Raw genomic sequence first — 23,912 nt, 5'->3', positions numbered from 1 at the left:
TGTTACAAGTGTGTTATTAATAGTCATTGGCATCTAGGGGTGTCACGATTTGTTTGGATTTGAGGTCATGATGGAATCTTTAAATATTTTTTAGCACTGATGCTTGTTATTGAGCCTTCATTTGTAAAGAAAAACAGTTTAGCATCTATTGGAATAATACAATTTATTGGAATAACTATAACAAGAACACAACACATCTAAACAGTTGAGGACTTTATCAAAACTAATAAACAGTTTTAACATTTGCCATGCTATTAACAATTTATACCGGATTTACTGTATGCCTTGATAACTGTCATTAAGATGTTTTAAATATATATATATATTTTAGTCATAAGAATGCATAGAAAATGATTCAGTCAAGAAATGACTCTTGGCATTTATACTTAACAAGTTCAGAGTGTCCATTCCATGGACTTGAGATCTCACAGAAAATTGAGTGATCAAATGTGACATCAGAGGAAAACAAACATTGAGACGGAACTTTGTCGTCAGCTGGTTGCACTTTTGTGTGCTATGTTTTGCACTGAAAAGCAAAACTACGAGAAAGAAAAACTGTGGATGAAGTCATAGCTAAGAAGATGGTATCAGCATGGCTTTTACATATTGCAGTTGTTTAGAACTCACAGGGAAGGCAAAATGTTGCCACACTGGTGACTTGAGGGAAGCAGAGGATTTTCCAGTTCATCTCCGGCAATGGCCATGACATCTCAAACTATTGCAAGATGCCAGTAAGCTAACGTTGACTAGTAGCTGCTATGCTGTATCTTCTGCAAAATGTATTTTAATTTATTATTTGTCTTCGGATGTGTGTCTGTAACAAGTCTAAGTTTAATTTGGTCTGAAACACTTGCATTAGAGGGTGGAGAGAGAACATTCCTGGGACATCCCTGGGCTTCTGATTTTGAAGTTCAAAATCATGACACCCCTACTGCCATCAAAGTTATTTGTCCAAAATGTCCATACATTTTCATGCAATCAAAGTTACAGTCGTGGACTGTAATTCTATTCTTCTTCTCGGGCAACGCCTTGAAGTAAACTAGCTCTGCCCCAGTCTCTAGTTAATTTGTACTGTAGCTGGTGGTGCCAGCTAGCTGAACCCCAGGCCATACAGTAGGGGCCTGGCGTCATCTCCTCCACAGGCCTCACTGGTCTGTGTATGATTATCCTTACATTTGTATCTTCCAGGGAGGTCATTATCTCCGAACAGGCATCCATTGAAGGCTTTGCTAACCACACGTAAAGCAGAGGTTAGCATACGGCTGTAATTGCAGTTCTCTTCTCTAGAAATCTTTAGTCGTGCTGCTGCCACCGCTGTCTCCCTCCTGCCTGTGAGCCCTCCCATCTGTTTGGGTATTTTTATCCCTGTGACGTCCAGCTATATCTGGATCTGGCATTAGGACCACAACATTGCTGCATGGATCTTGTGGCTCTTTGCTCCCAGTGTTTTATCTGAATGAACCCTGAAGCAAGGAGGAGGTGTGCTAATGGTGTTCACTCCTTCAACATGGTTCTGGAGGATACTTTTTTTGTTGTAGCCTGTTTGCAACCTTGATTGCTTAAGTTCAAGTCCAGACTGTTTAATTCCTATTAGTTGTGTAGTTAGATGCACATTTATTTGTGCCCCGGCGACAGTAGCTGTCAGTTAAGTTACCATTACTGCCAAGTGGCATTGGAGCTTCACTAAATTCAGTGTGAATGTCATTATGGGTTCACTCTTTTTGGTTGTTAGCTTCTCTTTTTTTTTTGCTTCCCACTCAGTCTCTCTTTGGTAAATGCATTTTCTACTGCTCCATTTCTGATCTGGACCTGTTTTCTTATTCTTTGAGAAGAATGCAAGTTTAGGTCTTAGCCCTGGCCTGGGTGTTGCTCCTCTTGTCAATCCCTTGGCGACCGTCCAGTCTGGTGCAGCTGTCTGTCCACATGTTTCTGTCTGTCCCTGATCTCACAGCTCCCCGGGGTAACCCGGTGAATGTCACTGCCTGACCAGTAAAGGCCTCTCTTTTGTCAAAGGCTGTTACTGAGCTCTTCCTTATGGACTAAAACGTATAGCAGGCCTGTTCTCTGAGAGCACCTGTTGGTGCATGCCTGGCAGGAGTAGTGTTCCCTTTGTTTGCCATTTACTTTGGTAACAAAAGTGAATAGAATACTAGGCAGGCTACAATGACCACTTGGACAATGGAGTAGTTGTAGTGGCAGTGCAATTTGATGATAATGATCACACATTAAGTATATGAAATGTGTTAACAGGGCACACAGTTAAGAAATTAACTATTGAGGCATCTAAACAGCTACATTAATTAATGTAAGACTCTACAAATATTTCACAAAATATAGTAGTATGGCCAAGAGCCAAGAACTTATAAATTGAATCACACCTTTTAAATGTCTTTATAAAGATTGGTACACTGGTAATAAGTGATAGTTTACAATCTGGTTGAAGGTCGTATTTCTTTTCATTATTTCAGTCAGCTCTGATTAGAAAACAAATTGCAAGAAACAAGGCTGAGGTATTAGGAGGAAAGTTAATAGTTATAGTCTCCTAACACCGCATTTAATGTCAAGCTTTCGAGAACTGCATTTATTACTCTGTGTAGAAGATCTGTTTCTTTATACTGTATGTGCAGAGAAGTGAGAACGCCTTTTGGACTTTGACCATGTCATCCCAGCTTGCATCGCTGGGTCTCTGGGCGGTGCCCTGCCTGCACCTGGGACAAAGGTGAATGCCAGTGTCACCCTTCTCCACCATGTGATAGTGGAGACGGACAAAGGTGTATAGTGGGTCCTGTGCACAGCTTTCTGTCACTTGCACTGGAACTGTAGTACACGTTCCAGCTAAAAGACCCAGAGAAGGAGAGGGAAGAAACCGCTGAGCGCTGAAAGGTCGTCTTTGTTAGCAGGCCTTGTCGACACACACAGTGGTTCAGTCTTTGGTTCAGCTGGGCGCTTTCTCACACTGACAAACGTCTGTGTGCTGGAGGCAGGGTCTGATAGCTGCTTCTGTAAGTACACTGCAGGCTTTACTCCCGTGGGGGAGATCCCAGTGCCTTAAAGGAACACCAGCTTCCAGTGGCTGCTGACTATCACATCTCACTGCAAGAACCACCACCCATCAGACTCATTTAAAGGGATTTGGGTGCTTTGCTGTTCTCACCCCCCAGTCCCTTTCAGTGTGGTGACATAACCATTGAATTCAATGAGGAAATCTCTAAAAGCCTCTCAAATGTAATTATTTTTTCATGACTTTTAAACGTATTTTATTTCCTGCACCCTGCATATCTTGGCTTAGCCATGTTATTATCTTTCTCTCTCCCTCTACCTTGGGCATATCAACTTATCAAGGTCATCAGCTCCCTCTTAACCCCATGCTTGTGTTTTCCGTGGGCATAAAGATAGGACACATACTTGCACCCTTCCAATCTAGTCTCTGGTCTTGGAGAGCTTATTGAGTTGATTTCACTGATGTTTCCTCCAAGCCACTCTGTAAGGCAGGGTTGAGAGTGACAACTTGAACTTCTATTCAGCATGTATTTCAGTATCGTCCCCTTTGTATCCCCAGTCATTCATTGACAGACTGACATATGGTTAAACATGGTGCTCGATAGACTAGTATTAACAATAAGTAATAAACCGGCGGTGGGTAGGTAGGCTGGGCCCAGCCTTTGACAGTGATCGACAACTTAGCTGTAACTGCAGGCCATAATATCTCCAGGACATGGGAGGAGAGTGATAAGTGAGTCACACTTGTATGAAGACCCCTGCTGAAGGGCCTCCCCACAGCTCAGGGAGAGGGGGTGATATCGGAATGACCTTGCGGCTCATAATTTAAGTATATACATGAGCGGTGTGAACTCATTGGCCCACTGTGCATTTCATGCTGGCCATGTACCTAAAGAGCAGTGCTCTCATGTTATGGCTCAGCAGTGGTGGACCATTGCAGTAACAAAGTTGCCACCAGTGTTGAGAGTTTCCAGGTTTTCCCAGTTTCTCATTAAACAAGAAATGATGACGCAGTCATATTAATACCAGGTTGCTCTCTCCAGCGTCCCTGCACGGAACCAAATGGACCCGTGGTCCTGTACCCTTTTCGTTCGCGGAGTAACAAATCGATGTTGGAGGCGGCGCTGTGTGTGTGTGTGTATATGAGGAGTCAAGTCAATAGTTTGTTTGGTGGCGACGAGGACCACACAGATTTTTTTAATAGTTTGTTTGGTGGCCACGACCACACTTTTTGTTTTGTTCTGGGCTATGATCCCATAGCATGGGAGAACGCCCGTCGTTCAGAGTATGGGGAAGTCTCGGGGAAGTCTCCCCATTGGCTTAAAGGATTGAAGGACAGCCAATGAAAAGGTCGCTAGAAAGTGTTTAGTAGTTGATCAGTCTCTTCCTAGACCAGGCTGCAAGCAACCTGGTAAAAAACATAAGGAAGGTCCCACAGTATTTAGGGCTGAACCAATATGTTGAATTACAAAATTAGTCATCAAGCGGTCCTCTAATGAATCAGTACCACACACGTACATGCCATAGCTTTGTGGACTGATTTAGTAGCAGTCATAAAAGCAACCAGGGAGAGCTTAACTGATGTTGATTTGCAGGTAGCTATTGCAACAATGTATGTATTTCATGTAGAATTATGTGACTGCAAATTTTGACTTTGCACACAAGGCATTGATTTAAGTGTGGCGCAGGGTGTGGGCCTGTACAGCACTGAGAGCAGTGTGTAATTGTAGCCTCTACTAAGCTTACTTCCTGGTTCATGGAAAGCCATTCGTCATATTTTCCATTGGGATTTTTTTGTAGTCATGCTGACGCTGTAGTCATGTCATTTAGGCTAAATTAAGTGTGACTTTCTAGGCCATGAGAACAGGATGGCATTTCTAACATGATTCCCAAGTCAGGTAGAGTATTAATTTGATTCTGATGACTGTTGAAATGAGTGCATTTTAAATATTTTGTGCATTCCTGGCTCTCTCTATAAAAAACCCTTCCCACTGTCTGGTTGATATTCTTTCATCAAAACAATGTAGCTTGCTATAGAGTGTTTGTTCAGTAACATGGGTCTCCCCATCTCTCCAGCTCTTTAATAAAGAGAAAATACATGTTCAGATAGGTTGCCAATTTCAGCCAATCAGGAGAGAGTACCCATTTATCAGCTTCAATTTTGTAGTGTTCCAGTTAAAATTGTCTGCTCATTTCCCCCTGATTCTGTTAATTTAACAAAAACTTATCACTTACTCTACCTTTAAGCCAGTAATCTACTGCAAATTGCTATTTTGGCATCCTGCGGCAATAGATGCTGGTTTCGAATGCATTATTTTGTACTGCCAATCTCCAACTCCCTACCTTGTTAGATTTACAGTAACGTTCTCCCGCAGCTGGAGTGGGAATGAAAAGCGTCTGTTTACCGGTAGCGTCATGACGGTGTTTACATAAGAGAGATTGGTTCTGTGTACAAAATGCCTCATAAAAATGGCAGATATACATGTTGCATCGCGGCGCATTGAGAGCTTGTAGAGCTGCTATTTCCACTATTTCTGAAACTGTATGAACAGATGAATTCATATAGGTAAATGGAAATGATTCTGACAATTATGCTAAAAATTATGCGCGATTAGGTGATACGTAATAATTGTGACCTGTCCAACAATAAAAAAAATCCTGCTGCTGGGAACTGACTAGTTACTAGTTGTGTAGCCAACTCACTAGTTACAAGTGTAGCAGTTATTTAGCTTTTTCATAACGGACCAAATAGGAGATTGAATGTGGAGCTTTGTTGCCAGAAGCCATTAAAATATACCACTTTCCATATGTAGGACCTCAACATAAATATGCCTTCAAGATGCTTTGGAGTCTGAGTCAAAGGTTAAAGAAACCACTTGTAGAGGGCACACCATGTTTGTAGTCATAGTGCCTGATTGCTTTATTGACTTACAAAGACCATTTGTCTCTTGTGCTCAAGTGAGGGTGGAGCTGCCAGTGACCAGGAGTATCACCATATTATTTTTCACAATATTGTATTCCAGCCCCTGGTATCAGTATGTATCCAGGGCTTAAAGTTCTCTGGCACTATGCCATGGATATTTTTCTGTTTATCACTCACTCACACATTGCTATTAGATTCCCATACCTAACCCTGCACTGATTTTACAAATCAGAGGTGTCTGGAAACCATTATTTTCCAATGTTGGTAGTTGGGACACCTTGAATTATCGTATCAGTACTGTGTGGTGTTCACAAATAATGTATTAAAGCTATATCTAATGTTTTTGACAGCTACATTGGATGCAGGGGATATGGTTCATGGTTTCATCAAGGTTATGATGAAGAAGGTATGGTCGGTCCACGTGGCCAGTCAGGCGCCATTGACGTGCAAAATGGTGAAATACATTGGAGTCAAGCTGGAACAGCTGGTGAACAAGCACTATTTCGGAACGATTGTGTCCTTTGTCAGTTAATCGGTTCAGGAATGTAAAAGAAGACATCACAGGTTGTTTTCTAACAACCACTTGTTTTTTGATGTGCACACTGTATACTTTTATTGAGGCATCTAAACAGCGCCATGTATCGTTTCTAGCTCGGCAGTATTGTAAGATTTGGTTGTCAATGATCGACAGTCTCGCGATACTTTGGCGCGTTCGGAAACGTACTTTGTGCTCTTTAGATGCCTCAATAGAATTATACCGCATACACATCGAAAAGCAACACTGTAGAATTTTTTTTTTTTACAAAGGTTGCAGTCGTTCAGAAATAGTGTTTGTTCATAAGCTGGTCCACCTGGGTCTCATTGCCTCCAATGTATTCCACCGAACTGGAATGGCTGGATAGCGAAAATGACATAGATAACTATACCTTCTTTATAATTATCTTGGGTTTCAACCCCACTGATTAAGTTCTATGGCAGCCAATCTGGGATGCAAAGGATCAATCAAAATGCCCGTAAATTCTGTGGCTGCCATCTTTGGTGTAATCAAAAATATTGGTGGAGTGTCCTTTCTAATAATTTAAAGTCAACGGCTGGTAGTTTTCACATAGAACTGGGGGCAGCTGAGGGTTCCACCTGGGGGCTTTAAGTCGGAGTGAAACAGGAGAAAGACTGGCCATCGGCCAGCTGTTGCTTTCACACACACACCACTCACCCCTCGACACCTCCTACAACGATACACACCTCTGGTCATAAAGACTGCCTACAGACAGGGGGAAAGAGACACCAACACCAATTGATCGCTCTAGTCTCCACTCACTTGATTCATACAGTTGGCAATGCACATCCTAGCAGCTTGGTGGTAGAGATGGAGTCTCTGGGCACTTTAAATTACTGTTTCTAAAATGAGATGTCGCATCACAGCCAGTTTTAGATTAAATGTTTAACCAAAGTCAGACAAAGGATATGGTCTATTCTAGGTCCTATTCTGGTGGACTAAAACATGTTGGCATTGGCATCAACACACGCATACTCTGTAAAAGTAAGCACCATCATGATGCTATCGGTAAACAGACACTTTTGATTCCCACTTAAGCTGCGGGTGAACATTACTAAAAATCAGTCAAGGTAGTAAATTGGGAGATTGAGGCTATTCCACATAGTTCCACTTCCTGCTGAACAGGCTTCCTGGCGCACCTATAGGAGTCACTAGTGCAGCAGCAGAGTGCACCCTCCCCTCCCAGCGTCCAACGGCTAGGTGTTCTCAGCCAAGCCGGATGTACCAGGACCCTTGTTTAAAAGATCAGTCTATCCTATATTAAAATTGGCTCAAGGGACGACCGGTCGGCGGGCGGACCTCTGACGTCACGCACATGTCACCATGACTCAGCCATAACCATATAAGGAGTTCCCAATGCAGCTTTGCCCAATGTAGCTATGCCCAAATGTGGAGTGTGTTGTCTATCCTCAATGTGTTGTCATGGCATCAGGGGCAAACAAATCATTCGGCTCCATATACTGATGATATCAGGGATCTCCATATATGTGCATTAAAGGGATAAGGACTGACACATACAGAGATCTGCATATATGGGCATATCAGTCGGATCGGCGGTGCAACGTAGGTGAGAGGGCCGTGTAGCGGCCCGAACTCTAGATGTGAGGCCGGAACCTCTAGTAATCTTTAATTATCTGTTATATCATATATCCCCATCACAGCAGATTGGCAACTGTGATATTAACAATGGGGCATATTCTGTTTTTTCTTTGAGTTTCTTTTCCAGCATTAGGAATTGTATAACAACCAAAAAAGTGCACAGATCAGAGATACCCATACTAGAAACGCATTAAGTTTTAATCAGCTTTAATGAAATGTCATCTGATTAGATTTGAAGGCCAGAGACTTGTGCAAGCATTCAAATTCAGGAAGAGTCTGAAGCACCCACTTGTGTTTTCGTAAAACACAGTAGTTTTGTAATTATCCATTCATCCTTTTACTCATCATCAGAGATGTATGTTTAACTTCTTGTTTGGACAAATCTGTCCCAGCCACCCTGTGGACACAGCAGGCTTATAATGGATATTGATGTTGTGCTACCTTTTGTCTTTCTGCCTTTTTCTGCCTTGCATCCTCTCCTCATTCATCATTTGTACATTCATTCATTGTTGGTTTATTTTCTTAGACCAGGGTGGTGGAGATCAGACTTAGCCTTTTTGACATCAGATGGAGAGCTGTTTAATCCCAGGCAAAGGACTTTGTGTGGAGCCAATGACTTGCAATGTTCACAGTCCAGGGAGGCCACCACAGGTTAAAATATACAATCCGCCATCTAATCTGCAATGACATAATGATATATGTACCCTTAGAGCTTAGAGCGCTTTTCTCTCGGTAAGAATACTAATCAGGGATGCTTGAAATGGCATCGACCATTTCACTTCACGCCCAGCCCAGTGCTTCTATAACTACAGGCCCCGATGTGAGCAGGGCTGTACTATTTTAAGTATTTTGTTTATATCAACAAATGCCAGATTTGTTTTGACTATGTCATCTCCTTTAAAGAATAGGGTGGGTAGAACTTCAGAGTGATAGATGGTAAAATGATTATTCCATCAATCGATTTGGCAACTTATTTATGGACTTGTCAAGAGTGACAAAGTTTGAGAAAATACCTCCCGTCATTTCTTGTTGGCAAGAAACCAACAGCCATGCCTGCCTGCTGCTGGGGTGAAGGGATATTGTGCAGAACATTCTCTTACATTTTTTTATTTTACTTTTGATCCACAAATAGTGTAAATAATTAAACCGAGTTGTGCCCTAGAATCCCTGCTTCCCTTGGCTTTGTTGGCGTTTGGGGGCCCTTGCAATAAACGAGTATCTGACCTATTTTGGGTTCCAATCTGTAGTTTCAGAAACACGTCGTCGTGTAGCGGTATAGTGCAGCTGACGTGTAGCGCAGGCTGCAGCAGCAGGTCAGACAGTGAAGAGCCCTTCTGGCCTGTGGGTCAGCTGTCCTGGACACGGGCCAGCACACTCTGCAAAATGCTGCTCCATGCGTGACACGGAAGAGCCAGGCTCCACACAGTACCTATTGTAGGGCTGTGTTAAGAAGGCTGATAAAAAGTTTTATCATTCAAAGTGGTATACATATGTTTTGCTGCTATAATGCATAAGTACAATTAATTTAATTGTGCTCATCTAATGCGCCTATTACCTGAATAAGCACAGTTGAAGATCCAGTAGTTATTGTACTATTATTACAGTTAATCTTGATACGCTGATTATCCGCAGTGTTTCCCCTAGGATGAAGTTGTAACCGTGGCGCCGGGCACCCCTCTCGCGCCTCTGAAAATGTCTGAGATTGACATTGTCACTGTGGCTATTTACAACCACGAACAGCAGCTCAAGTCCTTGTTGTTCAGCTCAAGTCCTTGTTCTTCTTTTATGTCTGACTATCAGTCATTGTTTCAGTGACACAGCACCACCAACTGCTTTCTTCTTCTCCCAAATGAAGTCTGTGTGGGTCGGATTTCTGCAGCTAGCGTTATTACCTCCCACTCCCGAATCATTGCTCCTCATTGTAGGCATACAGTAGCAGGTGATTTGGACGGGAGATAGTACAGCGTGGAATTCACTGCGCACGTAGCTCTACGTTTGGAAAGCTCTACGTTTGGAAAGCTCTACCATACCAGCTATAACCAGCGTGGATATATTTTAAACAAATGCCTGCTGCTTCGATGCCTCAAGTGGGCTAATTAACAAGGCTTATTGAACAGCTGAGAAACCTGCACATTTAACTACATAGAAAAGTAGCGCAAATTAACTACAAATGTTTATGCTGAAGTCTGTGTCGTGTGTCCTAAGGTTTTCTCTAGCTCAAGAACTCAGCGGTCAGATGCGTCCCAGCAACAGGCATTTGGGTTGAAAATAGTGATGTGAATGAGAGGGCCTTTGTACTGAAACTACTTGACAAAACGAATACATCTGTTGCAACTTGATTTAATATACTGAGATGATGTACAGGCAAGCGCAAAGTTATTGATTTGACCCGGAATATGAATTGATACGCCTTTCTGCAAATACAAGCTTCAACTTAAGTTACTCACCGTCGATGCGTCCATGGCATGCATCTTTATGAACAACATCTGCGTAGAAATCATCTTAGAAAAGCTATACAATCATAGCTGTAAAAACGAAACTAAACCAAAGGTAGAGCCTATGTTACTAAATGCTACTATGCATGCATCCAGAAGTAGTTCTGTGGGACCAATGTTATTATTTATAAATATTCTACATTCTGCAACAGGTAGTTCTGACCAAGCAATCTGATTGGTGGAAATGGGCTCTCTAGCCGTGCTCAAATGAGCATGACAGCATACCTGTCTAACTCTGTTCCCACTTTCGCTGCTTTCTCAATTTGCCTCTATGAAATATCTGACATGAAACAACTTTATGCTGACTTTAACTCCTTTCTTTGACATCATCTAGAAATTCACGCTTATCTCCCCTAATTTGTAACCTGCAAACAAAAGAGAGCAATTATTGGTGTAACGCAATTATTTCTCCAGATGTTTATTTACAGCTCTGTGCTGAAGGATATTGAAGAATATTGTGTTCCTCTAAACGTCTGGGAGTGTTTTTGGAAGACATGGCCTTGGGGGTAAGAAGTAAGATGATTATCTTACCACTGCTTAGTCCCTGGTTTAGCACAGGTACACATTACAGTGGCTCCTCATCAACTGCCACTGGTATATTCAAACTTTTCCATCACATCTGTGCTTTCCAGGACGAGGTAAATTATAATATGGACCATTGATATCTTTGCCCATGGTGTTTTGAATGTACAGTATGACCTTGTATAGATAGCCCTGGAGATATTGGTTGGTCTGGCCAACTTTTAAGTCCCAAACAAAGATATCTCAGAAGCTCTAGGCTAGATTGCCATAGTATTTGATGTGCCTTGGTGCGACATTAATGGTTGCCCGATTGTCCGGAGCAAGTAAAAAATAATTGTGGGCAAGTGAAACCTGTCTTCCTTATCTCGCTGCGATGCGACCGACATCACATTACTTATTACCATCTTAATCATGATCTTGCATACAAAGATGCAAGCCTCAGTATTGCCCATACGCAGTGTTTTGCCTGGAGGCGGTCCATTAGACCACCAGTGCAGCATTGACCATTTATCAAATGCACCATTTACCATTTCACGACACCTGTCAATCTAAAAAACACCTGTCTTCTTATTTGGAGCGCAAAAATCAAATTTGCATGTGTGAAACATTCACCACCGCTACTACAACTTCATCCTAGCAGAAACACTGTACCTAGGTAGCTTGTTGATCTGAAAGGTCTCAGATTTGATGGTGTCATTGCTAGGCAACCCTGAGTCTCAGTCTTACAGCACAGTACAGCGCCGGTGCTATCAGTGTAAAGGTTATTCTGGAGCCCTGTACTGTGCATGACTGACATGACTACTGATTGGTTTGATAGGTTCAGTTATTGCTTTAACCTGTCCATGCTACATGCTAGTTAATCGTTGTTGGAACTTGGAGCCAATTCGCATCTACAGTTTAAAGGAGAATTCCGGACAAATTAAGTGTTATCTTTCATGTCTCGTTACTCACCTAGCGACGTAAAAAGTGGCGTTCTTTTTTTCCATATATTCACCTGTCGTCATTTTTTAAACACCCTCCGTTGTTATAATGGGAGCGAGTGGGTTAGTGAAGTTCGTCTATTATAACCGACGCAATGTTATTTTTTTCTCTACTACGATTCATTGTAGAGTCTCATGATAGTCAAACATGCGCTGAAAATTCCTGCGAGCCTGCCGTTAATGGCGAACGATTTAACACTGGATGCTTGTTTCTTTCCAGAACCTGGCAACTCGTGTTGCCAGATTCTGGAAACAAGCAACCAGTGTTAAATCGTTCGCCATTAACGGCAGGCTCGCAGGAATTTTCAGCGCATGTTTGACTATCATGAGACTCTACAATGAATCGTAGTAGAGAAAAAAATAACATTGCGTCGGTTATAATAGACGAACTTCACTAACCCACTCGCTCCCATTATAACAACGGAGGGTGTTTAAAAAATGACGACAGGGGAATATATGGAAAAAAAGAACGCCACTTTTTACGTCGCTAGGTGAGTAACGAGACATGAAAGATAACACTTAATTTGTCCGGAATTCTCCTTTAAATATGATTAATGTGAGTGGCGCCGATGGCCAAGTGGTTAAGACCCGTACCACAGGCTCTGATGCCTGACAGCGAGGCCCTGGTTGGATTCCCGGGCCAGGAGGACCTTTGCAGCATGTTACTGCGCGACTCTCTCCTTGTTTCCTGTCTTTCTAGCCCCCTTGGCAGAGAAAGTAGAAAATTAAATGGGATTTGAAAATGAGGGAAAAAAAACATAACATCGGGACAGTGTGTACATCTTCATCTTTCATTCTCTGAATCGCTGATTCAAAATAAATGAGCCCTAACCTTACATAACACATTTTACAAAGGAAAAGCAGTTCTTTGAAAGGGGTATAGTCTATGTAGGCCTTTAATGTGCTTCAACATTACCCCGGTGTTAGCACTTCAGCACTCTATTGAAGGGAAAGATTATGCTTGTGATGACCTGAAAACTGGGATGAGAATGGCAGTTCCGGAATCCGTCTGCTGTTTTATAACACAGTGGTTGGATTTGGTAGTTGTTTCTTTTTTATATTTATCAAGAGTTGAATCCTTGTTTCATGACAAGATAATGCATCAGACATTTCCTGGTTTGCCCTTAGTCATTTACGCAGCTCTAGTCTATCTGCCGGGGAGATGAGTTGAGTCTAAGTACGTAAAGCTGCCATAAGCCTCTGTTTTCCACTGTAAGCTGTTTTAGAGGGTCCTGTGGTTCGGTGCCATCTGTTTTGATTTATTATTTATTTTACCCACCGTTCTCTCTGCCTCCTCCTCCCCGGCGTGGCCTGACTTGCGTGACATGTGCCCGGCATCTCCATCCCATTTTCACATAGGCTGTGGATGATGTCACGGTGTTGCCCCGCCCGCCCCCCTGCCTGTCTCAGCCTGGTCATGTGTCCTCCTCCTACTCTATGCTCCACTCTTCTCTCACACACACAGTCTCTCTCAGTCTCTGTCACTGGCTGTCTTTCTTACAGTATATCTCACTGTAACTTGCCACTTGCTCTCTCACTCCCTCTTGTTTCATGCTCTCCCTCTTTCTCCATCTCTTGCTGCCAGTGTACTGTAAGTTGGAAAAGAAAAAAAGAATGGTGGCTAGGGGTGCACTGATACTGGTATTAGGTATTGGGTTGATATCAGGTTAAAATACTCGTACTCTGCATCGGTGAAGCCAGCCCAGATATGTGCTCCACTGCTCCACACACATTTACTTTCCCTTTTCCCCACACCTCATTTTAGTCATTTATCTACTTTGTCTTTTCTTGAATGCATACATTCTGACAGTTATTTATGAAATGGCAGCTATTTTAGAGTATTTTAAAGGTGTGTTAAATAGAGCAGCTTGTCACTTGTTGCCTGTAAAAACAACTTGCAAAGAGCAGTGTGTTTATGTAAGCTTCCAAGCGTCATGGTTCCCATAACCTGGAGGGACGGTATTATCTATTGTAGGTGGTTGTCAAGCAATCGCTGGGCAGGATCTCTGCAGACGGACAATGTTGAATAGTGTTGAGTAGGATAATTCTAGGATGAGTTTATGCTATTTCAAGGGGGAAATTCTGTTCGGTATACACTTAAAATAATAAAATATGCTGCAATTGTTGTTGTTTTTTTTTATGTAAAAGAAACACACTATTATGCATCTTATCATCCTCATACTTGGGATTGGCAATTATTCAACAATACATATCATGAAAAGGGGGTGGTATTGGTACACACCCCAAATGATAACAGATACAGCAGGCTGGACGCAGACATGCTGTGTTCACATATGACAGCACAGGCAGAGCTAATCATGTGGTGTTCATGGCCATGAAGTGATGAAGCATTGAAAGAACTGTGGCCACCACTCGTATGCTTGTGTGTGTACACATTAGTGAACCCCCCCCCCCCCCCCACACACACACACACACACACACACACCAGGAAACCTTTCTAAATATGTACTCTCTATTTATACATGGGCCTGCCCACTGCCACTGCTGTTATAGTCCCACAACAGTAGGAAAACAAGAATGGGAGGGGGTTTATATAGAGTGTCTTTGTGGGGATGAGGGTGTTGGATGACTCTGCAGGTGGCGGCAAGTTTCATTGAGACGAGTCATGGGAAAAGGATATGATGTCCCTCCTTGCCATGTTGATCGTAGCTAGCTAGCACACACCACCACCGTATACATTCCCAGTCATTCACCTAACCTATTGTATAACATTATTAACCATTAGTTGGAAAAGCAATGGATCAAAAAAGGCTTATCGCAAAGTTCGAACATATACCAGCTTCTTAGAAATTTTAGAATTTACAGCCATCTCGAAGGCATTTTTGGGAACTGAAATATCATTTTTGTGGACTAACAGGCACAGCCAGTGATGTACCGCCAACCTATCTGTGTTGTGTCTATGTTTGCAAGTTGCAACCCTTATTAATGCAAGGCTTTTGCAGCCACTTCCATTTAGCTGTCATACTCCCAGTCCTACTTTAAACAAGAAATGATGACACAGTCATATTAACACCAGGTTGCTCTCTCCAGCGTCCCCGCACGGAACCAAATGGACCTGTGGTCCTGCACCCTTGCCCTCGCAGAGTAACAAATCGGTGTTGGAGGCGGCGCTGTGTGTGTGTGTGTGTGTGTGTGTGTGTGTGTGTGTGTATGAGGAGTCAAGTCAATAGTTTGTTTGGTGGCGACGATCACACTTTAAAAAAAAAAAAATTGTTTGTTTGGTGGCGACGACCACACTTTTTCTTTTGTTCTGGGCTGTGATCCCATAGCATGGGAGTACGCCCGTCGTTCAGATTATAGGGAAGTCTCAGGGAAGTCTCCCCATTGGCTTAAAGGATTGAAGGACAGCCAATGATGAAAAGGTCGTTAGAAAGTGTCGAGATCGAGAACGTTTCGAGAAAGTGTGGAGTAGTTGATCAGTCTCTTCCTAGACCAGGCTGCAAGCAACCTGGTAAAAGGCTCATGTAATCCTTTTTGCAGCATAAACAGACTTCAGTTTTAAGTCTCAACTCATTGTAGGCTACCAAATAGAAAGCGTTAGTAGATTAAGGCAAATTAATTACAGTTTTTACATCTGTCCCATCATGTCTATAAGGCCCTTGCCATAATGGGCATGTGATGTTAATCAGATTAAGTTTTAGGTTGTAAAGCTGCTTCTAGAGATGTAATGAAAAATATGTTCTGAATGGTTGATTACCAGCCACTTATCATCAAGGCCCTATTAGGTCATGCTTGACTATACTTTAATCTAGGTATTAAAATAGGCTGTATACCCCAGGCCTATCGTGGTGGAATGTTTTTTTTTTGTGTGACCAACTTTTATTACACCATTTACCATGGTGGAATGTTTTTAACACCAGTGCAAATTCTTCCCAGAACACCTCAAATACCGGTAACACCAGTTTTGCCATTACATCCATTATACGCATTATGTGGAATGTGTCCACTTTCAGTACACTCCCATGTTGATGAGTAGAGTGTATATGTCACAGGGAAATTGGCATTCCAGGGAATGCCAATTCGTTTAGGCGCGGTTTTTACGCGAGGAGGAGGAGGAGGGGCTTTGATGCGAGGCGGCGAGAGGAGGAGGAGAAGGCGCGAGGCGGGGCTTTGATGCGAGGCGGACCTGGCTTTTGTTGTTCCCCCCCACATAGCAACCAGGAAGCTACGCTAGGGGAACGCTGAACACGCGTTCACACACACACGTGATAATAGTTATTGTCCATGACGGAGGCGCGCCGACTTAGCAGAGCTTGAGGCCGAGGAGGCGCGCGCCGACCGGCCGATGGTCTGCTAAGTCGAATCAGCGCCGTCCGAGTTGTAAACCGATAGGGTGAGAATAGACCTTTTCATGGGTTATTATCCACGTGTGCGTGTGTGTCGTGGATAAACTAAAACAAATGTTAAAAGCCAGAACACAATAAAATTATCTTAACAGTCATGCTTTCAATAAACCAAATTGAAAGCATGAGCGTGCGTCCTCACGCGCGTGCGTATGCGTGCACGCGCATGCACGTTCATGTCTATGCACATCTATGCACGTAGTGTGGCTTGCATTGCCCTCTAGTGTTGGTTCTACAGAATTGCCTGGGGGGGGCGGTGAAAACGAGCGCTCCTTTTTCAATTTCCCTGGAATGCCAATTTCCCTGTAACATATACACTGGATGCAGAGATGATCAATTTTGTTTCTGTGGCCTCACATTTTTCACAGTATGTGAAGTTTGTAGAGTAGAAGTACATTGATGGTCATTTTAGCATCATACAACCAAAACCGTGCTCAACCTCCAATATAATAAGCATATTTGATTAGTATATAGGGTAGGATAGCCATTTCACCATGTCATTGATCATACACGGTGTTACAATGTAAACATTGCCATTGCTCGATGAATGTGCGGTCTTTTACTGAAAATAGTAAAGTTAATAGGCTACATTATATGACAAAGTGCTGATACGGAAGATGTGGAGAAAACAATGTAGGTGTATTTTATGCCGCCAGTAGGACCGCCCATCTTGAAAACTGTCATCTATAATGCTGACAGAGTCTGTCTTTGTTTAGTCTTGGCTCTCATTACATTTGCTATTGATGTTCATTGTGTGCTATTTTGAGTTGTCACATTGCCTTTCCTGAGCAAATGCCACTATAACACCAAGCCCTAATCCCTAAACCCTACAGAAAATGCAATGTTTATGAAAATGTTTCTAAGGAGAATCATCACCCTCTGCCTCTGATGCTGTACTACAAGCAGTACTAAATGAGTGTAGTAGTGAGATGAATAACTGCAGTCAAAAGTAGATCTGGCCCTCTGTGCTTAGGCCTATGACATCTAGGTTAGAAAAAGCTGCATGTCAACTGTGAATTCTGAATGTTGTGTCCAATGCAGTCTCTTTTGTTTCTTTTATCTTTCAGGAACCCATAAAGTCCAGAGCGCCGCAGCTCCATTTGGAGTATAGATTTTACAAACAGTTGGGAACTTCAGGTAAGAGGGATATAGGCCTCTTAGGCTATCAATCATTGTTATATAGGACCATTATGTTTCTGGGGCCTGAGTGAATTGTGGGTGTGGCCTGCACATTGGATGGATGTGTTTAAAACAATACACTGTATGGGTTCACACCCAAACATACCACAAAGACAGACAGGCCCAAACACACACACACATGCACATGCATTCAGGAAGACAGGCAGCCAGACAGACAGACAGACAGACAGACACACACATTACTGAAAGAGCTTTCGTACCACTATAGGAGCTATTGGAAGGAGTGAAAGCTTGCTTGCCTGCCTTCAGTACAACCCCACTACTTCAATTCAATGTATAGTTTTTCGAGCAGTGCTGCCCAGCCCATGGCAATGTGCTGTGATGCATTAGCTGTGACTCTCTATGGCTGCACAGTGGCAGCTCTTTGATCTTGGATGGCTGACCGGCTCACTGCTCAGGGGGAGAAGTTTTGGCTTGCAGAATCAGATGGTTGGGAGGGACAGGGACCTGGAAGGCTTCACAGCATTGCCTGCCTGCCTGCCTGCCTGCCTAGGCTCATCTGTCATGTGCATCAAAGTGCACATGTGTGGACTTGGCTGCCTTACAAGAAACCTCACCTCATTATTTATTCAGAAATAATTTGCTGACATTTGACCACTACTTAGTCAAAGTGACAGGAGGTGAGCTTAACAGTCTGTCATATTTCCATAGACACCATTTCCTGTGATATGATCAATGTGTGACCTGATGAATCCTGTAGGAGCAGACATTGCCAAGTACACAATCGATATCTTTGAGGACAGCAGTTGTAGAATTTGCACATTTTTCCTTCTCCGCCTACCAAACCTTATATCTTATGTGAGAGCAGCAAGTGGGGAAATCTAGCCAATTGCTTGACCCTGCTCTGGTGGCACGCTTGTTGAGCATGTCTGTAGCAGTGTGAGGCTGATGATTTTTGCATCTCTGTGAATAGGGTCTAGCTTTGTCTCACCGTAGCCTATGGCTGATTTCCATTTACTGTTGAGGCAATAATGTGTATTCAAGTGTAACAGTCATGTTGTTGGAGGTATTGTGTAGCCAAATGACAGTGTGATATATCAGACATGAAGTGATCAGCATTATATTGTTATTACACTCTGGTTGGTGTTCACTCTAAGGATATAATCTAGCTAGCAGCCAGTTTAGCATTATGTTTGCGACCAATGGAAAGGGCCAGGGAGATACGGTACAATATGCCCACATGATAACTACAATTTCTTCCTCACCATACTAACTACTGGCCATTATAGCTAGCAAACCAAGACATCTTTATTTGGTATCTAGGAAGGTTAATACTGTTGGAACGGTCACTTATGTTATTGTTAGCAGTTTTATGTGCTTAATGCTTAAGCAGGGCTGCCATGTTTTCAGTGGACCCCCTAATACACACACACACACACACACACCTTTTTGAAAAGTGTGTGGTGTTCTAGTAGAGTGCTCACCTGCCAGCTCCCTGGCTGCATGTGCCAACAGCCCTTAACTGTTAATAGGGAGCTGGGGCATTAGGGCTGTCCTAGCCTATTTATAGATGGCCTTCTCCAAGCAGTTGGGCCATTATCGTATATCTACTCGGATTGCCTTCTCAGCCAGAGTGCATGTCTTTCTGCCCTGCCTTCATGGTTGACTGTTGGCTGGTGAAGAAAGCCAAGAGAAACTCCTAGCATGTATTGCTAAAAGGGGATAACCTATCTCTGCATGTCAGCTGTAGCCTACTTGTTTTGAGCTGTCGGGCTCGGCCATGATTTATTTGCTTTCGTACTAGTAACACACACAACACACACACAACTGATTGTCATCTCCCTACCATGTCTCTTGATTTTAGTTGTATACTACACTACTCATCATTTCAGTCTTTCTCTTCACTTGTCTGCCCTCTCTGGTGCATTAAACGCTTTCTGACCTCTTTTCCGTCCCTTCAGTCTCTAGTTCTGCGGCTTCTGTCTTCAGCTTTACTGATATCACTGACTCGGAACAAGATTCAACCACGTTCACAGGCCAGGCTAGAAAAAGGGGCATTTAGTCGGCTAAAACATAACCACAATACTGGCCTATCCAGGGCCCAGACTTTAAATGACAGTTGAAACAAGGATTGTCCTCAGACTGGTGGCTGGTTATTGCTATTCAACGATGCAACTGGAGGGCCCACTTTGGCATCGTACAGGCATCCGGGCAGCAGCTTAAATCTACTTATGTTGTCAACATAGTCAAAGGGGCCATGTGATCCCCGAGCAACTCGGCCTCAAATATGTCACAGCGTGGACTCCTCAGTGCTTAATGGCCGAGAGAAGCTTATGTAGACAGTGTTAATTCTCTCCTGTCTTGGACACATCCCAGCTGCTGGGGAATCCTGCTCCTGTGTTCACCAACTTGTTACAACATTCCCATTTACGCTCATTATTGATATTCCAGAGCAAGTGGATGTGGAAGATTTGTGGCACTAAGCCACACTGAAACTGGTGATATTGAATGAGCAAGAATCTGGAATTGCCTTCATCTGCATCTTTTAACTGTATTGAGATTTTGATGCCATGTGTAAATTTGTACCTGCTAGCCTCTGACTGAGGCCAGGACTCCTGAAATTATGTTTTTCTGTGGTTTAACAGTTGAACTACTGAGTGCCCCTTCTTTAGATAGTAGACCATTAATGATCAACTGGTAATACAGATTGCTCCAGCTGCACGATAGCAATATCAGTAACTGCCACACAGTAAAGTCAGTCATACCTACCTGAGCCTCCTACCACTCCCGCAAATATGTGCGGTCCTCTGTCCAGCCATTAAGAGTGCAGCGGAGGAGACGGTCTTCAGAGACATCATCATTCAGTTTTTATAGACCCGTTATCAATTATTTAAGTGGTTGTCTTAGCTCACGCAATCAGGCTTACGTTGGTTCTTGTGACTAGTTTTATATGAGGGGTTCCTTTTGGAAATGAATTGAACATTTAAATACCGTATCACTATGCATATCTGTCAGTCCCATTAATGCTTGTCACGTCATGTGTCATGTTGTGTGTGTGCTCAGTGACTATAGTCAAGATGTATATAATCAACACTATATACTGTACATGTATCGTAGAACAAGGAATTTGTTGTCAGCATTGTATTGTTGTACCTGGCCCATACCGATAACCGTATTGCTGTTACGGTCAAAAAACGATATTTACATCGTATTTATGTCGATAATATCTGTATAAAAAACAGTTCAAATTTTGTCCATTCTGAAAAACACATGTAAACACTGAATTTGAAAAAGCAATGCCTCAAAACTAGGGATGCGCAATATTGGCATTTTGTCTCATAACTTAACCGTAAAATTCTGGATTCTAAGATTCTGCAGCAAACACTGATTGAATCTGCAGCCTTCATCTCAAAAGGCTTTTTCAGCTTCACATTTAAACATAAATACAAATATTGTATAAAATGAAATATTGCCTAAAACCTATTATTTTGATACCGGTTCGACACTGATATTGCATTTTAAGGCCAATATTGCCAATATATCGTGAATCCCTAAAACACCCACCCTAGAGCTCTGTTACTGTTGGAATAGGATCCTGAATCTGGATATATAGATCATTTGTCAAACCTCTGGAGGGAGATATTCTGGCGTCATCAGCAGCATACAAAGTAAAATCCTCAGTGTGAATTTTAACTCTGAGAGGTGTACCAATGGAATGGGTTCATTTAGTTTCATTTGCACACTCTCTGAGTTAAATTAACACTCAGGATTGTACAGGGCAAGGCAGAGCAAGGTAAAAAAAAACTAAAGATGGGCTATAAAATGGTACAGTAAAGAAGCAACACTTTAAATTTGGTTAATTCAGCTATTGAAATGTGACATTGTGATTACAAATATGAAACTGTGATCTGACCAAAAATTAGCTAACTCACAGATAGATCAACTATTGATAATTGATAAGAGGTTTCAGAAGAAAGCTATTAAGCACTCTGATGGATAGCCATAGGGCTGGATGGGAACCGCGAGGTTCAAAGTGTCTTTGAGCAAGACGCTGAACCCCTAATTGCTCCCGATGAGCAGGTTGGTGCCTTGCATGGTTTCTTCCGCCATGGGTGTATGAATGTGTGATTGGGTGAATGTAATGCACAATCTATGTAAAGCGCTTTGGATAAAAGCGCTATATAAATTTACCATTTATAGCCATGATGACCTTAGTGGGGAGTCACTCCTGCTCTGGTGCTGCTAAGAAATTATGTAACAACTCTAGCATCCTATGGATTTATAGCCACTTTGCGTCTGCAGTCAGTCCTCTCCCACAGGTTTTACACACACACATAAGTGTGTATGATGTGAATCTCGCTGGCCTGAATATCGCTGGCCTCCTGCTGGCCTTTCATCTGTGAGATCCCTGTATATCTCAATATATTAGCAGCCAACTTCTGCACTCAACAGAGCAGGCACCAGTGACATGGTGCCAAGACAAAAGCCCGAGTAGCCCTCCATACAGATTTGTTCAGCTCAGTTATTGCTATTTGCTATGGTGTCCTGTAGGATCTTTGTCCTTTTTAGATGCAGGTGGTATTTGTGTATACTAGTCTATAGCTCAAGTTTGCACACGCCTGAATGCTGATCACATTTCAGCCCTGTTAGGACATCTCCAGAGTGACTAATGGAAGTCACTTCTCCTCCTCCACCTACCTCCTCTCTGTTCAGTTCACTAAACAATCTAAATCTTTAATACACACCACCTCTTCATCCTCTCTAGTCTCTACACCACGACACGCCCTAAACTGACATGTCATTGTAAAGCATTGTCTCTAGCTGACATCATACAGGTCTCTCTCGTTCTCTATATCCCCACCCTTTCCCTCTCTCTCCCTCTCTCTCTCTCTTCAGAGAAATCATGCCTGGGATACAATAGTCTGGATTGTGCTCGACGACGACACATTTCACTATAGTCACCATAAACAGAGAAAAAGAGTGTGTGGCTGTAGCAGCATTGTTTGGATTGCACGGAACGGCTGCAGACTTTCTGTTTTGGGCCCATTGTGCTGAATAGACAAGTGTCCTGACTCTCCTGTCCTGTCTACCAGCACCTATTGCTAGAAGTCACAGTAAAAAGTGTCACAGTAAAAAGTGCCAAGTGTTAAGGTCCTTACACACCGGGGCGATTTTTTCGTGCGAATAATACGCTTATTTTTAAAACCTTATAAAGTCAATGCAAGCGTACATGGCGCGAAAAAGCGGAAAAGCGAAGCGAAAAAGCGTCTTTTAATTATTCGGAACGAGTCCGAATTTTGCGTATATTCGCCACATTCGCCGGTGTGTAACCGCCTTACGAAGTGTGCTCCTCTGTGCGCATTCTTTCGCCAAGCCAGGTTGCCTACCCAGGGCCCGCAAAGTTTGGAAGTCAGTCATAGCCAATGAGAATAGAATATGAAAAATTACTGATACATGTACCCAGATTATCTGTACTAATTTGTGTGAAATTTAGAGTAGTAGTAGCAGCAAAAAGTGTGTTTTGAAGAAAACGCAAGATGGCTTATATAGACATGTTTCATTGCAGGCTAGATTCAGTTGGTTTATTACTGTGTCTCACGGGAATGGACTCATCCGCAGAAGTAGTCGAGCCTGATTGTCCTGTAGTTTGTGGAGAGACGTAAATTGCTCTCTGCTGATGAAGGTAATTGGCAATCATGCTCAGTTGTTATGTTCCGTTTCGAGTGTTTACTATTTACCGTTAACGGGAGGGGCACACGGTCACCGCGTGGGAGAACATTTCTACACCGCCTTTGCCCTTTGTTGTCGCTGGCAAGTTGCCGTGGCAGCAGTTTTGGGAAGTCGCTTGATAACTATTCTGCAGCTGCCTACGTCACAATAGACCTCACACAGAAATTGTCCTCAACAAAAGGGGAAAAAATGATATTCTGTTCGTGCACGACAATTGTTTCTCCTTCATCTGACGTCTGTTGCCCACGGTTGTAGGCTGTTCCATCTTCCTTTCCATTGCTATTCCCCAGTGGGACAGATCGTTGTTATACACAAAACACATTCCTCTTCTGTTAACTCTGTTGGCTTTTGAACGCCCTCCAGATTTTTGCCTGACTTTGATGAGTCAGCCTCCCACTGATCACTTGTCACTGCCTTGTCTGTCACAGGCATCATTACCAGGCAAATCCTCCAGCCTAATAAGCAGACAGGTGTGTGTGCGAGAGTGTGAGGATGCACATGCGCAGTGGGCTTTGTTTCTCCATAGTACTGATGACGTTTCAGTGGTGGTCAGCCGTAATCCCCCTGGTCAGATGCCCGAACACACATACAGACATGCAAACT

At 42.9% G+C, this 23,912-nt stretch overlaps 1 protein-coding gene across 3 annotated transcripts in view; it reads left to right on the top strand.

Moving 5' to 3' along the window:
- csnk1g2b (casein kinase 1, gamma 2b) overlaps positions 1 to 23,912 on the top strand; it is a 42,670-nt gene that overhangs the window by 5,561 nt on the left and 13,197 nt on the right. For all 3 annotated transcript variants that reach the window (XM_080431474.1, XM_080431473.1, XM_080431472.1), the window contains exon 3: positions 17,507 to 17,576. In XM_080431474.1, coding sequence (XP_080287600.1) covers positions 17,507 to 17,576 — 70 coding nt within the window. The remainder of the gene's footprint in view (positions 1 to 17,506; positions 17,577 to 23,912) is intronic.

Source organism: Gymnoscopelus braueri, assembly GCF_963280865.1.
Source record: "Gymnoscopelus braueri genome assembly, chromosome: 6".
NCBI lineage: Eukaryota > Metazoa > Chordata > Actinopteri > Myctophiformes > Myctophidae > Gymnoscopelus > Gymnoscopelus braueri.
The sequence above is the reverse complement of the archived record's forward strand: the minus strand, read 5'-3'. Positions and strand labels throughout refer to the sequence as shown.